At 38.2% G+C, this 20,681-nt stretch overlaps 1 protein-coding gene across 2 annotated transcripts in view; it reads right to left on the bottom strand.

The window, feature by feature from the left end:
• The window catches only part of riok1 (RIO kinase 1 (yeast)), a 48,843-nt gene that overhangs the window by 7,203 nt on the left and 20,959 nt on the right, over positions 1-20,681 (bottom strand). For both annotated transcript variants that reach the window (XM_072570803.1, XM_072570804.1), the window contains exons 7-12: positions 15,757-15,869; positions 13,255-13,335; positions 11,179-11,265; positions 8,328-8,465; positions 6,287-6,390; positions 3,842-3,948 (exon numbers count right to left, since the gene is read on the bottom strand). In XM_072570803.1, coding sequence (XP_072426904.1) covers positions 3,842-3,948; positions 6,287-6,390; positions 8,328-8,465; positions 11,179-11,265; positions 13,255-13,335; positions 15,757-15,869 — 630 coding nt within the window. The remainder of the gene's footprint in view (positions 1-3,841; positions 3,949-6,286; positions 6,391-8,327; positions 8,466-11,178; positions 11,266-13,254; positions 13,336-15,756; positions 15,870-20,681) is intronic.

Genomic DNA, 20,681 nt, shown 5'->3' with positions numbered 1-20,681 from the left:
TGTATCTAATTCTCGACTTTTTCTGTAATTCATAGCAAATAGAGAAGCTGGTATTGTTTGTCTTGAATGGGGACATTTAATAGAACTGTTCAAAACAGAGGAACTTTGAAAGTATAGCTAGAGAGAAACTACTTTTACTGGTAAGAAGGTCAACAATGAGAAGACATAAATTTAAAATATGTGGCAAAACTGCCAGAGGGAAAAGGGGGGAGTTTTTTCTAAACTGTGAGCTATGAAAGTCTGGAATAGACTGCCAAAAAGGGTGGTAAGAATGGTAATTTTCAAAACAGAAATGTTAAAAAAAAATTACTGTACGTTTTCTTATGACCAAGTTATGGGACTAAATGAATAGCTTTATCAGAGAGCTGGCACAGGCAAGGTGACCCAGACTGCCTCTTTCTATGCTGTTTGAGTTTAACGTTAGAAACAAATGACACAGATATTAAATATGTATTTCTTGAAGTGTTCCATTTTACTTAATATTACAAAATGTTACAAAATGTGTATTTATAGCATAAGAAATTCTTCGTATTAATTCTCAACTCTTAATATTTGATAGGATTCATGTAGTCACTGAGCTCAATGCCTCCATGACGACACGTTCAACAGTTGCCACATATACATTAAATATTGAAAAGCTACTCAATGGGCAGTAAACAACAATTAAGTCATTACTGACTAGGTTTTACTGCCGATGGAAATTTCCATAAAGTTCTAAGCATTACAATACTTTTAGTCAATCAAATCTTTATTTTATTGATTATGGAACTCAAAGGGAAATAAAACTGAGCTAAATGTTCAAGCTGTACAAAATACAAATTGCTGTATTCTGATAACAGTGTAAAAATTCAACATGTGACAAGTATGCTCGACTGTGGTTAGTGTAGTGACTGACAGTAGCTTAGAGTATATTCCCAAAGAACAGGTTAGGTGATGTGAAGTGTGTCTACTTCAACGCTAGGAACATCTGGAATAAGGTGGGTGAACTTGCAGCATATGTTAGTACCTGCGACTTTGATGCTGTGGCCATTTTGGAGACATGGATAGAGCAGGGACAGGAATGGTTGTTGCAGGTTCTGGGGTTTAGATGTTTCACTAAGAATAGGGAAAGTGGTAAAAGAGGAGAAAGTGTGGCATTGTTAGTCAAGGAGCGTATTACAGTAGCAGAAAGGACGTTTGATGAGGACTCATCTACTGAGGTAGCATGGGCTGAGGTTAGAAGCAGGAAAGGAGGTCAGCCTGTTGGAAGTTTTCTGTAGGCCTCTGAAATGTTCCAGTGATGCAGAGGAAAGGATTGCAAAGATGATCCTGGATAGGAGCTAAAGTAACAGGGTAGTTGTTATGGGGGACTTTAACTCTCCAAATATTGACTGGAAATCCTACAGTTCGAGAACCTTAAATGGGTTAGTTTTTGTCCAATGTGTGCAGGAGGGTTTCCTGACACATTGCAGATAGGCCAACAAGAGGAGAGGCCACAATGGATTTGGTACTGGGTGATGAACCGGGCCAGTTGTTATATTTGGAGGTAGGTGAGCACTTTAATGATAACAATTCGGTTACGTTTACTTTAGCGATGGAAAGGGATAGGTATATACTGCAGGGCAAGAATTATAGCTGGGGAAAGGCAATTATGATGTTATTAGGCAAGATTTAAGATGCATAGGATGGGGAAGGAAACTGCAGGGGATGGGCACAATTAAAATGTGGAGCTTGTTCAAGGAACAGCTACTGCATGTCCTTGATAAGTATGTACCTGTTGGGCAGGGAGGAAGTGGTCGAGTGAAGGAACCGTCGTTTACTAAAGAAGCTGAATCTCTTGCTAAGAGGAAGAAGGAAGCTTATGTAAAGATGAGACGAGAAGGCTCAGTTAGGGCAGTTGAGTATTACAAGTTACCCGGAAAGGACCTAAAGAGAGAGCTAAAAAGAGCCAGGAGGGGACATCAGAAGTCTTTGGCAGGTAGGATCAAGGAAAACTCTAAAGTTTTCTACAGCTATGTCAGAAGTAAAAGAATGACTAGACTAAGACTGAGGCCTGTCAAGGACAGTAGTGGAAAGTTGTGCATGGAGTCCGAAGAGATAGGAGAGGTGCTAAATGAACATTTTTCGTCAGTATTCATACAGGAAAAAGACAATGTCATTGAGGAGAATACTGAGATACAGGCTATTAGACTAGATGGGATTGAGGTTCAGAAGGAGGTGGTGTTAGAAATTCTGGAAAGTGTGACAAGAGATAAGTCCACTGGGCTGGACGAGATTTATCCTAGGATTTTCTGGGAAGCTAGGAAGGAGATTGCAGAGCCTTTGGCTTTGATCATTATAGTGTCATTGTTTACAGAAATAGAGCCAGAAGACTGAAGGATAGCAAATTTTGTCCCTTATTCAAGGGAAGTAAAAACAACCCTGGTAATTATAGACTTGCGAGTCTTACTTTGGTTGTGGGTAAAGTGTCGGAAAGGATTATAAGAGATAGGATTTCTAATCATCTGGAAAGGAATAATTTGACTAGGGAAAGTCAACAGTTTTGTGAAGGGTAGATTGTGCCTCACAAACCTTATTGAGTTCTTTGTGAAGGCGATCAAACAGGTGAATGAGGGTAAAGCGGCTGATGTGGTATATATGGATTTCAGTAAAGCATTTGATAAGGTTCCCCACGGTAGGCTATTGCAGAAAATACTGAGTCATGGGATTGAGGGTGATTTAGTGGTTTGAACCTGAAATTGGCTAGCTGAAAGAAGACACAGGGTGGTGGTTGATGGTAAAAGTTCATCCTGGAGTTCAGTTAAGAGTGGTGTACCACAAGGATCTGGTTTGGAGCCACTGCTGTTTGTCATTTTTATAAATGACTTGGATGAGGGCATAGAGGAATGGGCTAAGTAAATTTGCAGACGACACTAAAGTTGGTGAAGTTGTGGACAGAAGGATGTTACAGGTTACAGAGGGACATAGATAAGTTACAGTGCTCCAGAGTTTTGGAGCCATGAGGTCATGTTGCAGTCGAGCAAAAGTCTGGTGCGGCCAAACTTGGAGGATTGCATACAGTTTGGATCACCCCATTATAGGAAAGATGTGGAAGCACTGGAAAGGGTTCAGATGAGATTTACCAGGATGTTGCCTGGTAAGGAGGGAAGGTCTTATGAGGAAAGGTTGAGGGTCTTGAGGATGTTTTTGTTCAGAGAAGAAGGTTAAGAGGTGACTTAATAGAGACATGCAGGATGATCAGAGGATTAGATAGGGTTAACAGTGAGAGCCTTTTTCTTCTGATGGTGATGGCTAGCATGAGGGGACATACCTTTAAAACTGAGGGGTGATAGATATAGGAGATGTCAAGGTAGTTTCTTTACTCAGGAGAATAGTAAGGGCATGGAATGCCCTGCCTGCAACAGTAGTAGACTTGCCAACTTTAAGGGCAGTTAAGTGGTCATTGGATAAATATACAGATGATAATGGAATAGTTTAGGTGAGATGGGCTTCAGATTGTTGCACCGACCTGTGAAACCATCGAAGGCCGAAGGGCCTGTATGAAGCTGGAATGTTCTATTTTCTAGGTGGATTGGCCATGCTAAATTGCTCATAGTGTCCAAGGATATGCACACTAGGTGCATTAGCCATGGGAAATTCAGGGATAGGGTAGAGGGGTGGGTCTGGGTGGGATGCTTTTGGAGGGTCAGTATGGTGTCAATAGGCTAAATGGCCTGCTTCCACACTATAGGGATTCTATGAGGTATGTACATGTCATATCACAACAATCAGCACTGATTAAAGATTAAACTTCTTTTCTGGATCTTATTGCTTAAAAAAATATCATTTCATTTCATGGAAGTACAAATGTATAAAACCCTACCTTCTGAAGATAAGCATCAAGATTATCTTCCATAATTGAAGGGTCAGTGACAAATTCAAAAAGTTCTCGCACAGTCATCACAGCAACACCATGTTTACGAAAAAATTCTATCAAAAAAGGAAGCAATGACGAACATCACAATAATTAGGGAAATCACACAAAATTCAGAACTCATCAAGAAATTTAAAGTTTCAACAAGTAATTCCAAACATCTAGGAAGTCGGCTTTAAATTTCACATAACTGCCATTTCCCTGCACATCTAACAAATAAAGTTGATTGTATTCAGTGAATTATTAGATGAAGATGTGTTAAAAAAAACACAAGGTTTAAGTGAAATAATGAATTATTTTAATTAAAATAATAATTAAAGATAATCATAGAGATGTACAGCATGGAAACAGACCCTTCGGTCCAACCTGTCCATGCCGACCAGATATCCCAACCCAATCTAGTCCCACGTGCCAGCACCCAGCCCATATCCCTCCAAACCCTTCCTATTCATATACTCATCCAATTGCTTCTTAAATGTGGGCGGCACGGTGGCACAGTGGTTAGCACTGCTGCCTCACAGCGCCAGAGACCCGGGTTCAATTCCCGCCTCAGGCGACTGACTGTGTGGAGTTTGCACGTTCTCCCCGTGTCTGCGTGGGTTTCCTCCGGGTGCTCCGGTTTCCTCCCACACTCCAAAGATGTGCAGGTCAGGTGAATTGGCCAGGCTAAATTGCCCGTAGTGTTAGGTAAGGGGTAGATGTAGATGTAGGGGTATGGGTGGGTTACGCTTCGGCGGGGCGGTGTGGACTTGTTGGGCCGAAGGGCCTGTTTCCACACTGTAAGTAATCTAATCTAATCTAATCTAATCTAATCTAATCTAATCTAAAAAATGTTGCAATTGTACCAGCCTCCACCACATCCTCTGGCAGCTCATTCCATACATGCACCACCCTCTGTGTGAAAAAGTTGCCCCTTAGGTCTCTTTCATATCTTTCCCTTCTCACCCTAAACCTATGCCCTCCAGTTCTGGACTCCCCGACCCCAGAAAAAAGACTTTGCCTATTTACCCTATCCATGCCCTTCATGATTTTATAAGGATGATAAGGTCATCCCTCAGCCTCCGATGCTCCAGGGAAAACAGCCCCAGCCTGTTCAGCCCCTCCCTATAGCTCAAATCCTCCAACCCGGCAACATTCTTGTAAATCTTTTCTGAACCCTTTCAAGTTTCACAACATAATTATTCACTTAGAAATTACTAAAGTAGCAACAATGTGAATGCGAACATATGGTAAATTTTAAATTTTCATTTAACTTTTGCAACAGACAGAGTTAAAAATGCAGAGACAAATTAATAAATAATGAAATAATATAACCATAAAAATTCTACAGATATCCCAACCCAATGTATGGAATGAGCTGCCAGAGGATGTGGTGGAGGCTGGTACAATTGCAACATTTAAGAAGCAATTGGATGAGTATATGAATAGGAAGGGTTTGGAGGGATATGGGCTGGGTGCTGGCACGTGGGACTAGATTGGGTTGGGATATCTGGTCGGCATGGACAGGTTGGACCGAAGGGTCTGTTTCCATGCTGTACATCTCTATGATTATCTTTAATTATTATTTTAATTAAAATAATTCATTATTTCACTTAAACCTTGTGTCTTATAAAAAAGATTAACCTGGTTATGAACATGAAAATAGCTAGTTAACTGGACAGACTTTGTTTAAAATCTTATTTCGAGTCAATATCAAAAACATTTTTGAGAAATAGACAACTTTAACATTAATTTTTGTGTCAACCTTTTCATGAGATGAGGGCATTGCAAGCATGTGTTTCCTATTATTGCCACTGCCCTTAAACTGAGTGGCTTGCTAGGCTACGTCAGAGGGTAACTACAAGTCAACTGCATTGCTGTGGGTATGGAATCATATGCAGGCCACACCAGATGGCAGGTTTATTTCCTGAGAAAGATATTAAAATGGGTGTTTACCACAATCAATGGTAGTTTCGTGGTCACCATTAGAGATCAGTTTTCAAATCCAGATTTATAAAAAAATTGCACATAAATTCCATCAGATGCTAATGCGATATTTGAATTCAGGTCCTCAGAGCATTAGCTTTGTCCTCTACATTATTAGCCTAATAATATTACCACTAATTCTCTGAATAACATCAATGAGCAATGTGGCAAATTTACACAAGTAAATCGCAAAAGAGTTAATGTGCGGCACTAGGGACAAGAAATCGGGGGCAATTTGCAGCGCATTCTTAATGTATACAACAGTAATTTACTTGTTCTTGCACACAATTCTAATGTAAGTTATGTCTTGGTTTACACATTTTAACTTGCTTAAATATGACAGATTTATTAAACAACTATTTATCATTTTCAATGACTTAGCAAGGAAGTATTTGAGCAAAACAAAAATAACTGCAACTTTTGACTCACCATTGACATTGAGACAGTCTTTTCGGAGAAACTCCAAGGCACATGGATGATCATGTTCCACTGACTGTGATACATCAATTATATAAACTCCCCCATCGTGGTACCTGAAGAATAGCAGAAAAATACAGCGTAAACAAATAATCTGCTTTCTCAAAGATTTAGCTTCATTTAGGACTATACCAAGACTTCCAGGTAAACGGGATCTTGATCAGGTGGGTCAATGGGCTGAAGAGTGGCAGATGGAGTGTAATTTAGATAAATGAGGTGCAGCATTTTGGAAAGGCAAGTCAGGGCAGGATTATACACTTAACGGGGAGTGTTATAGAAGAAAAAAAAAGAGACCTTGGAATGCAGGTTCAAGGTTCCTTGAAAGTGGAGTTGCAGGTAGATAGGATAGTGAAGGTGTTTGGTGTGCTTGCCTTTATTGGTCACAGCACTGAGTATAGGAATTGAGGGGCTGTACAGGAAACTGGTTAGGCCACTTTTGGAATATTGTGTGCAATTCTGGTCTCCCTCCTAAGGAAGGATGTCGTGAAAATTGAAAGGGCTCAAAAAAGATTTACAAGAATGTTGTGAGGATTGGACGGTTTGAGCTATACAGAAAAACCGAATAGCTGTTTTACTTGGAGCATCAGAGGTTAAGGGATAATCTTTCAGAGGTTTATAAAATCATAAGGGGCATGGATTGGGTAAATAAACAAGGTATTTTCCCTGGGGTGGAGGAGTCCAAAACCAGAGGGTATAGGTTTAGGGTGAAAGGGAAAAGATTTTAAAAAGGGACCTAAGGGGCATTTTTGTTTCCACACAGAGGGTGGTGCGTGTATGGAATTAGCTGCCAGACTAAGTGGTGAAGACTGGTACAATTACAACATTTAAAAGGCATTTGGAAGGGTATATGAATAGGAAGGATATGGGCCAAGTGCTGGCAAATGGGCCTAGATTAAGTTGGGATATCTGGTCGGCATGGACAAGTTGGAACGAAGGGTCCGTTTCTGTGCTGTACATCTCTATGACTCTAAAGTTGTGAAAAATTAGTAATTCTGAAATGAATTTTAGCATATATACAGCAAACAATGCAAAAATAGTTTCATCTGTCACTATGTGCATGATACTACAGTAAATTGCACTTGACTGCTTGTTTAATATTGATGTGAAACATATCGACATTTCACTTTTAGAGGATGGTGCAGTATCTAATAAGGTTTGGAAGCACTTGTGAAAATGCAGAAAAATGATTTACTAAAAGTTATAATTATCATGAAAGGCTGGACAGTTGGGGCTATGTCTTTGTGGCAGGGAGATAAATATTTTAATTTGTGGAAGTTCCAAAACTAAGGTTCATATACATAAGATAGTGATAAATATATTATTAAGTAAAACATTAAGTACCCAGAGTGATTGCCAGATACTGAAACAAAAACATACAATTAAAGGCCATAAGCAGGCTAAGGCAGGAAATAGATTTACATGGTTCATTGTGAATAATTTCCCCAAGTTTCACTACTTCAAGGTCTTCTATTTATACTATGCTTTTGTCCAATGACATTAAATATTTGATTACTACGTAAAAATCAACAGTCATACCTCACTCTCCAGCATCAACGGTACTTAAAATTACCTCTGAAAAAGCTTTAATTGTTCACATCTATATATTCTTCTTTATTTCTAAGTCAATTTTTAAAATTGATTAAACCCATTGAAATATCTGGCTATATTTTCCCTAAAACATAATAAAGTAATGGCTGTTCTAGTTGTTATATGTTTCAAAACATTTCTGCAACCATTGGTCCAAACCTTTAAACATTAAGTCTAACATTTACCAAATTACATGCTGGTCATGTCTATTACAGGATAGCTAACTGCTTTAGTAAACAGGTAACCTGATAACAATGCACTTTATAAAATGTTTTAAATGTGGGAAACAACGCTTTGCATGGTAGGGGCAGGGGTAAGTCAATACAAATCAACAGAAATCATAAAGGAACAAATGCATTAGAAACCTTCACCACTTTGAAAATTCAATAGAAAGACATTTATTTACAGCATATTAAATTCACTGAGATCAGCATGAACCAGTTTGGCATCTTTGTATATTCTTCGCATGTACTGAATAACAAACAGGTATAGTTCACGGGCCTTGGATTCTGACAAATGAGCATTCTTCAGCAAAGGTGCCGGCCTAAAGAATAAAAGGGAATACAGTTTAAGCATAGTCTTTCACAATTTCTTCATAAGCTGTGTGAAGAAACTTTGAAAATTCAAAGTGAAATCTGATGTACAGAAAATAATGAACCTACACTGGACACTGTTTACTCCAAAATCACTTAACTCCAGATAGATACCTGCAAAATATTTTTGAGAGCAGTTTCTAAGCAGACCCTCTTTAAAAGTAAGCTTCTTGTACGAAATGAAACAAAAGGCATATAATTTTCTTATACAAATAGAAAGTCTGATTGAGCATCCAACATATAGTGAGTCTGAATGTCATGATCAACAGGAAAACAAAAGACCAGTGCTCATAGATATTTAGACTCTGGGGTGTGTTCAAGCAAGTAATTTATGAAGAATGTTCAATGATTTGATTAGTCTTCATTTAGACATAATTTAATTAGGTTTTAGAATTGTCTTTCAATACTGCAAAGTTTTATTCTGCAATTCACAATGATTTTTCTTCCCTTTTTAAAGAAGGTTGTAATATGAGAGATTTTATGTCAATTAAAGTTTATCTTACAGAACATAGGTCATAAAAGAATATTCTCCTAAGGCATCGAATCCTTTCTGGATAAGTCAAAATATTGCAGATGCTTTAAATGTGAAGAAAAAAATGCTAGAGAAACTCAGCAGGGTTGGCAACATAAGCAGTGAGAGAAACAGTTAGTGCTTCTGTTCTTCACTTTAGAAGTAGTCATATTGGACTCAAAACATTAACTCTCATTTTACAGTCCACAGATGCTGCTAGAACTGCTCAGTGTCTCCAGCGCTTTTTGTTTGTAGACTTCACTGGAGTTGTTCCATTATGCTGGCCAATCTATGATTGAACAATGGGTGGAGGAAATTCTTCAACAAGTAGAGGCAGCATAAATGAGCTTAATCTAAATCTCATCTTGACCAACTATTACTAACGTTTAACAAGCACAAGTACACTGTATTGAAATGCCTCACAGACCGAAGCTAATAATAGCACACTGTTGCCACCGAGGCTGAAATATCTTGCCAAGATTGAAAGAAAAGCTTGAACTTTCTGGATTTGTGCATTTTAGGTCCTCACTGAATAAATTAACTTTGGAGGGGTTGAAGGTGAAATTGGAGTGCTGAATGACAAATAGATGAATTATTCTTATGTCAAATACTCAAATAAATTATTCACATTATTTATTCTTACAACTAATTTAAGGGTGGCTTATAAATAAGGATCTGGCAAATTACGAATAAAGGTTTTTACAAGAATTTTAGAACAGTACGAAAATGAGAAATAGTAAAGAAGAAACTGAGGGAGAAAATGTCTATCCAAGAATATAAATTTTGCTAAAAAAGGGGATGGCCCTTTAGCCACATAAATTAGTTCCTTTTTGAAAGATCAACATCTCATACTCTCTTTCACAAACTATTCCTAAACATCCACTGAATTTCCCTTTGAATCTACACATTTTGTTTCACACCACCAGTAGTGCGAAAATGTTCTGATCACATTTTAAATACTTAATTAATTTCATCATTGAGTGGGACTTTTTGCACCTTATTCACCAAACTATTAACTCAGTCAGATAATCTCCCAAAATGGTTACTCCTAATTACCTCTAGAATCCATCCTTAGCCTATTTCTGATTCTCACAAAAACCATCCAAAGACAAAAACAAGGTCAGGTTTCATGTATACACTGCAACATAAAGTTCTATCTCTCAACCTTTCTACTACCTTTACTGTCTTTTATCTTTGATACAATCTCCATTCTTTTGCAATCAATTCCATCATCATCCCCAAACACACTCAGGTTGAATAAGACCATTTTCAATCTCAGCATGTTTGACCCCAGCTGAGCTTGCAATCCCTCTGTTACACAAATAAAATTTATCACTCAGTAATATCACATTTCTCCACCCAAACCTCAACCTATTTGCTGCTAAATCCCTCATTCATGCCATTTTTATCTTCCAACTTATCTATTTCAAAAGTTTCTTGGCCTGATTCCAGGCTTCTGCCCTCAATACACCTCCAGTTCATCTAAACACAACATCCTAATGAACAGAGCCTTCAGCTCAAATCTGCTAGCTAACTGAAGCTGACTTTCAAATCACACCTTTTAAAACTTGCAATGTTCAAACTCCTCCATGACTTTGCTTCTACCTACCTCCCCAACATTCTTTGGCCCTATGATTCTCCAAGAACTCTGCCCACTTCCAAAATCTCATCATTGGTGACCCAGCAGTCTAGAATTCCTTGCATATATCCTCTGCTTCTTCACCCCTGCCTCCTCCTCAAAAACATTCTTTAAAGTCGATCTCTTGCACTAATCTTTAATTACCTGTATTGCTAGACGTCAATTTTTTTCTGACTATATTACTGCGAAGTGCCATTCTTGCAATGAACTTGTGACTGCAATTACTAAATCCTTTACCATGCCCTGTTTTGAATAATCTTGGTATTTCCTTTCAAATCAATGTAGATTCATTATGTTCAAAGTGCTTCTCATACATACTCGCATACACAAAAGGAGGCTGAAATGAACAACTTCTACACAAAATCAAGGCTTCAAGAGCATGAGCCAGGAAGCATACAATTGCCTCCAGATTATATAATTATATCGTGCAACTTCCAGGTCTTTTCGCCCTTTAACCACTTTAGCTTTCAGAATATTTATTAAGTATTATTTTGAATAACACAAAAAAACTTACATGTCATCTTTACCAATAAAACCCATAACAAGCACATGGCTCCTGAGCATGATCGGTTCTGGACATGGTATTGCTGCTGTTTGCAACCTATGTCCAAAATAAGCAAAATGATATTATCATTGTAAACTATATGAGCTGATAAATCTGTAATGCTATCAGACAGATATTTAGTAAGCTTTCATTTTAACAGATAATAAATCTATTGGTTTTAAGCAGGTTTTATGCAGATGCATTCAAGCGCTCTCATGCTAGATTATTAGTTAAGAAAATATGAAATTTTGACACTTGTGGCCCAGAGGTCTAGAATGTCAACATTCTTGTAATCTCTTCATTCGGATTTAAAATAATTCTTTCTGACATCCAACCAAGAATTGATTGTGTGACAAATAAGTAAGTCTTTCCTTTAGGACTAAGAATTATAGGTATTCTAATCAAGCTGTTCCAAGATGTTATGACACACCTCTGTAGCAGCTTGGACTTGAATCCAAGTCTTTTGGCCCAGAGATGGGGAGCCATTCAATATGTCACAACAGTCCCAGGTTGAGAAGTACCTAATTTCTTATTTTCCATCAACAAAATCACATGCCATTTTAGCAGCAAACAATTTTTTTAGCCAAAATTAGTTGATCTGACTGAAAGCGCTGTATAAAGAGGGAGTCAAATCATTCAATTCAACCACCTTTTCAATATTTTTTTCAAATATGTTATTTATTTGGCTCCAGTTACATGGAAAATATTTAACAGAATTCTTTGAAATCAAGAGAGCCTATAGCATGAGAAATTCAGTCAAACAAAAGGAGCTTCTTTAGTTGAAGGTAAAAGAACCTCTAAAGAGAAATAACTGAGATCAGTTTATCACAACAGTTGTTAACAGCTTGGGGAGCTACATAATCTTAATCAGCTGCTTAAAAGATAAATGTCATGTTACCATTTCATTCATTGGTTTGTTAAATTAGACTGTGACAAGGGCCAAATCAGTGTTTTCTGTCACAGTCTGAAGACACCAAAGATCACCAAAGGGAGATACCATAATAGTAGCCAAAATAAATTGGAACATTGTGTTTTTAATCATGGACTTGCTATAAATTCAGTGCATTGCCCAGGCAGTGAAAACACCAACAAACCAAATGCGATACAGAAACCAAAACTAAACCCAAGGTTGAAAACAAAACCGTTGTAAGTATTACTCAGTTTAAAAAAAGATTCATGAGAGCAAACAAAACTTTACAGGACTTAAATTGCGAGTCTTAAAAATGAATTGGAGGTAATCTACCTGCTAAATTGACCAATTCTATAACACAAATACCACTAAGACTTCTAAAAATGTTCTAGGTCACTACTCAAAAGTGCAGAAGTTCCACTCCTTAGCTAGACAATACTCACCCCTAAATCATATTTATCTTACTGCTGCCCGGGTCCATAATGTGTGCTGTTACATTGCTTAAATAGTAATGTAAATATGCTCTAAAATATTGAATAAGACAAACTTTTAGTGACCATCGAAATTTGCTCCAAAAATAGCGGTTGCTACTTTGAAAGAGTTTCTCAGATGAACTGCTGGTCTGACTGTTTTGGATTCTGCCCATCATATGGAGGCATAACTAGAACACATGAACAATGTGGAGTGCTGATCGCTTAAGCTACTGTGTTTGTAATAAATCAGTATATGTTAACATTCTTGCTGCTGATTGGTGAACTGGGCAGAACTGATGGTAGTGAGTTTCTTGAGTAAGAGTGGCCAGATGTCATAAATATCACTGTGTCTTGGGGATCAGTATGGTTTGGTACATTTCCAAGGCCTTCCTGTCATGACTTGTAGGTCAGTGTCTATCAGTATAATAGAGGAGATAAAGCTCAAACTAGACCATTGGACTTCATGGTTAACAATGGACCATGCAGATGCACCAACATTAGAAAAGAAGCAATATCATGAAGAAAACGTGTAAAACTGTTCTAACTTCAACATCTAACAACTTAGCCACAAAAAAGCATGACATCACTTATTATCTAATACATGACTAAGGTTCACTTCTATATTAATATAGCCAAGTAAACTAAAAAATACTAACAACATACCTGATTAAATTTCTCATCTCCTTTTCTGCCCATGTCCTCACCATTTTCCTTGGATTTCCTTTGCAATATCCATGGCGGAATCTGGAAAATAATTATTGTTCTGATCAATTTTTGCTGGTTTTAAAAGCATTCCAAATGAAACAAATCTGCTGATGGAAAAAATACATTGTTTTTAGAAAAATTGGTAAATCAATTTCTCTCGTTCGGCTATATTTTCATTTTATAATAAATGATGGCAATCATTTTGCGAATTTTAAAACAAGGACACTAGAATGAAATACATAAAGCGTATTATTATGAATAGTGAATATCAAGCTTAGAAATGGGGTTACTTTAAATAGCGAAAATGCATTGGATCTGTAGATTATTACAAGTAGTTCACAGAAATATTACATGTCTTACCACTTGGATTCAAAATGAACCGCGCAGTACAGGGAAGCATTTTACAAGGAGGACTGTAAAGTTAATTTATTTACTTATTTTTAAACCAATATTGCTGACAATTTTTATTACTTCATTCATAACTTTGTCACCACTAGACTCAACCAATCCAATACTGGAGGCCGACAAAAATTCTGCTTTCAACCTGCAGTAAATCCCATTCCACTATGCTCAATGATTTCTGTTGGCTGACTATGTTGGCTTCCACACAAGCAATGCAATTTGAAAAATTTCATTCTTTGCTTTCAAATTCCTCCAGTCATCTGACAACTTCTAAAATTTCCACCAATGACACGGTGATTCAATGGTTAGCATGCTGCATCACAGCACCAGGAATCTGGGTTCAATCCCACCCATGGGCAACTGCCTGTGTGAAGTTTGTACATTCTCCCCATGTCTGCATGGGTTTTCAGCAAAAGCTCTGGTTTCCTCCCACAGTTCAAAGATGTGTAGGTTAGGTGAATTAAATGGTCTGTTGGGTCCAGAGATACACAGACTAGGTGGATTAGCCATAGTAAATGTGGGGGGTCACAGGGACAAAGGTAGGTGGCTAGGTCTGGGTGGGATGCGCTTTGGAATGTCAGTGCAGATATAATGGGCCAAATAGCCCCTTTCTATACTGTAGGAATTCTATGAACTCCACGCCCTTCCCAGGTATTTGTTCTCCTTGGTCTTCTTGCGCTTTTTCAGTTATAATGACTTCACACCCTGGCTGTGGTTTTGTTGCCTCAGATCCAAGCTCTGAATTCTCTCTTTATACCACTTTGTTTCTCAAAGAGGTGGTTGTTGACTTCAGGAGGACACAGAGTGACCACTCTCCGCTGGACATCAACAGTTCTTCTGTGGAGATCAAGAAGAGCACAAAATCTCTTGGTGTACGCCTGGCAGACAATTTCACTTGGTCCCTCAACACCAGCTCCATAGCCAAGAAAGCCCAGCAGCGTCTCTACTTTCCGCATAAGTTGAGGAAAGCCCATCTCCCAGCCCCCATCCTCATCACATTCTACAGAGGGTTTATTGAGTACTCCGAGCTGCTGCATCACTGCCTGGTTCAGTAATTGCACCACCTCAGATCAAAAGACCCTACAACGGATAGCGAGGACAGCCGAGAAGATCATGAGGGTCTCTCTCTTCCCTCCATTACAGACATTTATTCCATACGCTGCATCCATAAGGCGAAAAGCATTGTGGAAGACCCTACACACCCCTCACTCAAACCCTTCTTCTTTCTGCCATCTGGAGCATTCCGTCTCTCACAGCCAGACTATGCAACAGTTTCTTCCCCTGGTCCATCAGGCTCCTTAATCCAGTATGATCAGACTCTATTCCATCTGAAAGTCTTTGCATGACTTCAAATTGCTGCTAGAACAATGTTTTATTTATTATTTATTTTTTTATTGCACTGTAATTTGTACACCACTGTGCCAGTTGTCTTGACGTATCAGGAATTACTATGCTGTCTTGCGTGTTTTGCACTTCACGCCACCCTGCGTATGATTGTGTAGTTTGTGTTATCCATGTAGCTTCTTGGTCCTGGAGGAACGTTGTCTCATTTTTACTAGATCTGTTGTATATGGTAGAAATGACAAATACAACTACTCTTGACTCTAATGAACTTTCCTCCTTTAGAATGCTTCATAAAACCAATTTGACTTAAGCTTTTGGTCACTAGTCCTAATATCTCATAATATGGCTTGGTTGTTTTGTTTTGCTCGATAATGTACATCTGAAGTATCATGTGATGTTTCACTACATTAAAATCACTTTCTGTCTTGGCTGTTGTTACATTCGGAAAGTCTATGACTAATTCATTCAATTAAAATCAGTTCCTCCAACTTTTTTTTGATGTTCCTTACCAGTAGTTTGTGTGCAACAACATTTTCTTTGGGAATTGTTCTATATATTTTTGTATATGCAGAAATGTCTGCAAATTATGAATTGTTACATATGACTGAGGGAACATGTACATTCTTCCTGCTTTCACTGTTGATAAATCATAGATGCTGTACCTAACAATTAAGAAATTTAATACAGAAATAGTTACATTTCTGAAAGCCTTACCTGAATTCACCACTAACATATTTGTCACGATCTTTAAAAATTAAGATTGAAGTTTTGTAGATCTTTATTGCTCTGCTTTCTCCAGTATTTGTTGTTGCATGATATACATTTGCCTGTTAGTAAGCAGAGATAAAATTGAACTGTTGAAGGAGGCTTGAAAGAACAATATAATGGGTTCTCTGATCAAGATTGGAAAACATATTTTTGACCAAATTTTTAAAAATCCACTTACCTTCCTCTGGTTTCTCTGAAAAATCAGTTAGAGGCTCCTTCCCAACCGATTTACTCTAGGAATTTTTGGGCAGAAATTCACACCCTCTTTTATACTGTCTTCTGTATTCTGATAAGTTATGCTTAAGCATTTCAAAGCTTCTCATTATGTTTGTTTGAGTGTCTGAATGATTGGGTAAATGTAGATAGTGGGTAGATGTGCCAGTTGATAGGGTGACAGAGGAACTGAATGTTTGGGTGACAGCTGGGTACAGTGTCAGAGGTTAGGGTGGCTAAGATGGTGAAGTGGGTATTTGAGAGTGGGAAGGAGTATTGTAGTTATTCAGGAGTTAAAACTGGTTTGGATCAGTTGGTTGGTTGGTCTGAATGAATGAGTAAATGTAGATAGTGTAGTCTAACATTTCCTGGGTTACTATCCAGATAAGTAAGTTGGAATCCTTGGAGCTCCCTGATTCTTTTTTCAGAATGGAGACATTTTCAGAGGAATTGGACTCCGGGTAATTAACCTGCAGTCACTAGGTTGTTACTTTCAAAGGGTCCCAAAACATATCAAGGATATAGCCAATCTCCAACTATCTGGAAACCAAAAGATCTGGACTAATAATATGGTTAAAAGATACATAAACATGCAATCTTTTCAGAAAAACTGGGACTATAATATCCCATATTTTAGTTAAATGCTAATACTGGAGGGAAAAGATCAGCCCTTTTCACCAGGGTGTTCATTTATAAAAGAGAATTAATTTATTCATATAAACATATTTAAAAATCATTAATTTTTGGCACAAATTTAAAATAGGAGGAGAAAGAGAGGACTGCAGATGCTGGAGATCAGAGCTGAAAATGTGTTGCTGGAAAAGTGCAGCAGGTCAGGCAGCATCCAAGGAACAGGAGAATCGACATTTCGGGCATAAGCCCTTCTTCAGGATTCCTGCCTGACCTGCTACGCTTTTCCAGCAACACATTTTCAGCACAAATTTAAAATAGGCATGCTAATATTCTATACTAAACGATGCAAATCGAAAGATTATCCTACTACAATGATCAGCCTTGTCATCCTTGCAAGGGCAAGGTGCAAGTAGGAAATGAATTGGAAGAATATATAGCTCTAATTGATGAGATTTTCAAAAAGAGCGGTCATGCTCCTTTGAGGATGAAAGAGGAAGATGGCAAGCTTCTGGAGCCTTGGAAAATGGAAGATGTTGTAAATTAAGTAAAAAAGAAAAAGGAAGCATATGTAAGGTTTAGGAAACAGATTTCAAACAAGGCCCTTGATGAACAGAAAGAAATTAGAAAGAAACTAGAGGGGGCACACAATGACTTGACTAGTAAGATTAAGGAGAATCCCAGGAATTTTATACATATATTAGGAGCAAGAGGGTAACTAGGGAAGGGTAGGTTTACTCAAGAACAAAGAAGGGAATTTATGTATGGAGTCAGAGAAAGTGGGTGAGGTCCTTAATGAGCACTTCGCATTTGTATTCACTGAGAAAGACATAGATAGTGATAGGTTTAGAGAGGAGCCTGTTGATATTCCAAGGCATGTTGATATTAAGGTGGTGGTGGTGTTGGGTGTCTTGAAAAACATTAAAGTAGTTGAGGCCCCAGGGCCTGATGGGATCTATCCCAGGATACCGAAGGAGGCAAGGAAGGAAATTGCTGGCACCTTGACAGAAATCTTTGTATCCTTTTTAGCCACAGGAAAAGTCCCAGAAAACTGAAGAATTGCCAATATTATTCCTTTGTTCAAGAATGGCAACAGAGATAATCTGGGAAATTATAGGCTGGTGAGCCTTACATCAGCTGTAGGGAAAATATTGGAGAAGACTCTTATGACAAGATTTACTTGCATTTGGAGAAGAATAGACTTATTGTGGAAGTCAGCATGGCTTAATGTGGGGGACGTCTTGTTTCGAGTTTTTGAAAAAGTGATGAAGATGATTGATGAGGATAAGGCAGTGGATGTTGTCTACATGAACTTTACTAAAGAATTTGACAAGGTCTCTCAAGGTAGATTGTCCAGAAGATCAAATCCCATGGAATCCATAGTGAGTTGCCAAATTGGATACAAAACTGGCTTGTGCATAGAAGATAGAGGGTAATTGTGAAAGGGTGTTTTTTCTGACTGGAAGTTAGTGACCAATGGTGTTCTACAAGGATCAGAGCTCGGACCTCTGTTGTTATATATAAATGATTTAGATGAAAAGGTCAGAGGTCTGATTAGTAAGTTTGCAGATGAATGAAAATTGAAGGTGTTTTGGACAGTGAAGAAGGATATCAAAGAATGTAGCAAGATATACATCAGCTGGAAAGTCGAGCAGATAAATGGCAGATAGCGTTTAATCCAGACGAGTGTGAGACGATGCATTTTGGAGGACAAATGCAAGAGGAATGTATACTATAAATGCAGGGTCCTTAGGAGCACTGATATACAGAGGGATCTTTGGGATTCAAGTCCATAACTCCAGAAAATGGCAACATAAGTGGATAAAGTGGTAAAGAAGGCATACAGCATGCTTTCCAATGTGTGGGACATTGAGCATAAAAGTTGAGATGTCATGTTGCAACTGTACAAGATTTTGGTCAGGCCACATTGGGAGTGTTGTGCGCAGTTCTGCTTGCTGCACTACAGGAAGGATGTGGAGGCTTTCAAGAGGGTGCAGAAGAGGTTTACCAACATGTTGTCTGGATTGGAGTGTGCTAACTATAAGGAGGCATTGGATAAACTTGAATTGTTTTCGCAAGAGAATTGGAAGATGAGGAGCAACCTGAAAGAAGTATATAAAATTGAGAGGTATGGATAAGATAAGATTCTGTTTCCCAGGGTGGAAATGTCAATACTAGGGGGTAGAGGTTTAAGGTGAGCAGGGGAAAGTTTGAAGGAGATGTGCAAGGAAAGTTTTTGTTTTACACAGAAGGGTAGTTGTTGTCTGGAACATGCTGCCAGGGGAGGTGGCAGAAGCAGATATGACAGCAAACTTTCAAAGTTATTCAAATAGACACACAAAGCAGGATATGGACATGTGCAGGCAGATAGGATTAGCTCAGAATAGCATCACGATCAGCACAGATGTGGTGGGCTGAAGAGCCTGTTTCTAAGCTGTACTGTTCTACATATAAAGGGGCAAAGGCAGAGAAAATGGGAAAAAGGCAAGTACAGAAAGAGAGTGATGACAGGAAGCTTTAGGAGAACTGAGGGATTTCTGTATGCAAATTCTACCTCAAAAAGATCTGTAACCTTACTTAAAATGAGGGTGAGGAAGTGTTTAGATTAGATAAAGGTTCCAATTTGAGAAATGGCCAATTTCATCTTGATGATGGAAACAAAATCACACTGTTATCCTGTAGGGTGAAGTATTCCAGTTATATTTCAATGTTCTGTTGAGGTTTCACTGCAGGTACACTAGCTTATTTCCTGTTCTATGGATAAGTTTTCATTTCCTCTACCCTGACCATAGAAATCTCATTAGCACATTACATTTTGTTTGTTGCCAATACTTTTAACTTGTCAACAAATAGTGAATTGAAAGACTTCACTATCACTTTAAGACCATGCTACTCAGTATTACTGTTGTGTTGTGTTGCGTTCTTTACATTTTTCTTGGAGTTGGCATTTGGCCATGGCAAACCATGATGCCTCATCATCCATTCTTAAAGTTAATTTCATCACTTCTTATCCAATTCCAACATCTTGCTTTATATTTTCTTATCCTTTGCAATTTGAAAAGTAGATATTTCAATTTCTGCTTATCCCATATCATTCCAAAGGTGTGAATAACCTTTTTCTTCAGGTGGCCCCATCCCATGACTATGATCATAATACCATCTAAAGGGAAGACTGGCTTAGGGGTGTTGGGAAAACTATCATATAGAGCAGGACACGGAAAATGCTGGGATCACTCAGGAGATCCGACAATGATGGTGAAGAGAAAAATAAAAGTTAAAATTTCAACCAATGACCCTTCAGCATAAATCGTGAAAGCTCACAAATTTAATTTCTCTCTCCACAGATGTTGCTTGATCAGCCAAGCATTGAAAATTTGTTTTTAACTTGAGATTTCTAGCATTTGCACTATTTTGATTTTACAGATAAATACATACACAGTAGATAGGACTAAATGTTATATGTTTTTGTAATTCTACCATGTACTTGTGATATTTAAATTCTGAAGTTTACACTAAGACTTGATGGATTGAAAGAATGAAACATAAACTATTACACATGGAAAGAAGCAGCAATAGCTCTGTATGTAATAAACTATTAAGGGATAATGAATATTTTGCATCAGTATTTACTGCGGAAAAGCATATGGAAGATATAGACTGTAGGGAAATGGATGGTGACATCTTGCAAAATGTCCAGATTACAGAGGAAGTGCTGGATGTCTTGAAATGGTTAAAAGGTGGATAAATCCCCAGGACCTGATCAGGTGGACCCGAGAACTCTGTGGGAAACCAGAGAAGTAATTGCTGGGCCTTTTGCTGAGATATTTGTATCATCGATAGTCACAGGTGAGGTGCCAGAAGACTGGAGGTTGGCAAACGTGGAGCCACTGTTTAAGATGTGTGGTAAAGACAAGCCAGACCGGTGAGCCTGACCTCAGTGGTGGGCAAGTTGTTGGAGGGAATCCTGAGGGACAGGATGTACATGTATTTGGAAAGGCAAGGACTGATTCGGGATAGTCAACATGGCT

Source organism: Chiloscyllium punctatum, chromosome 5 (genome assembly GCF_047496795.1).
Source record: "Chiloscyllium punctatum isolate Juve2018m chromosome 5, sChiPun1.3, whole genome shotgun sequence".
Lineage (NCBI taxonomy): Eukaryota > Metazoa > Chordata > Chondrichthyes > Orectolobiformes > Hemiscylliidae > Chiloscyllium > Chiloscyllium punctatum.
The sequence above is the reverse complement of the archived record's forward strand: the minus strand, read 5'-3'. Positions and strand labels throughout refer to the sequence as shown.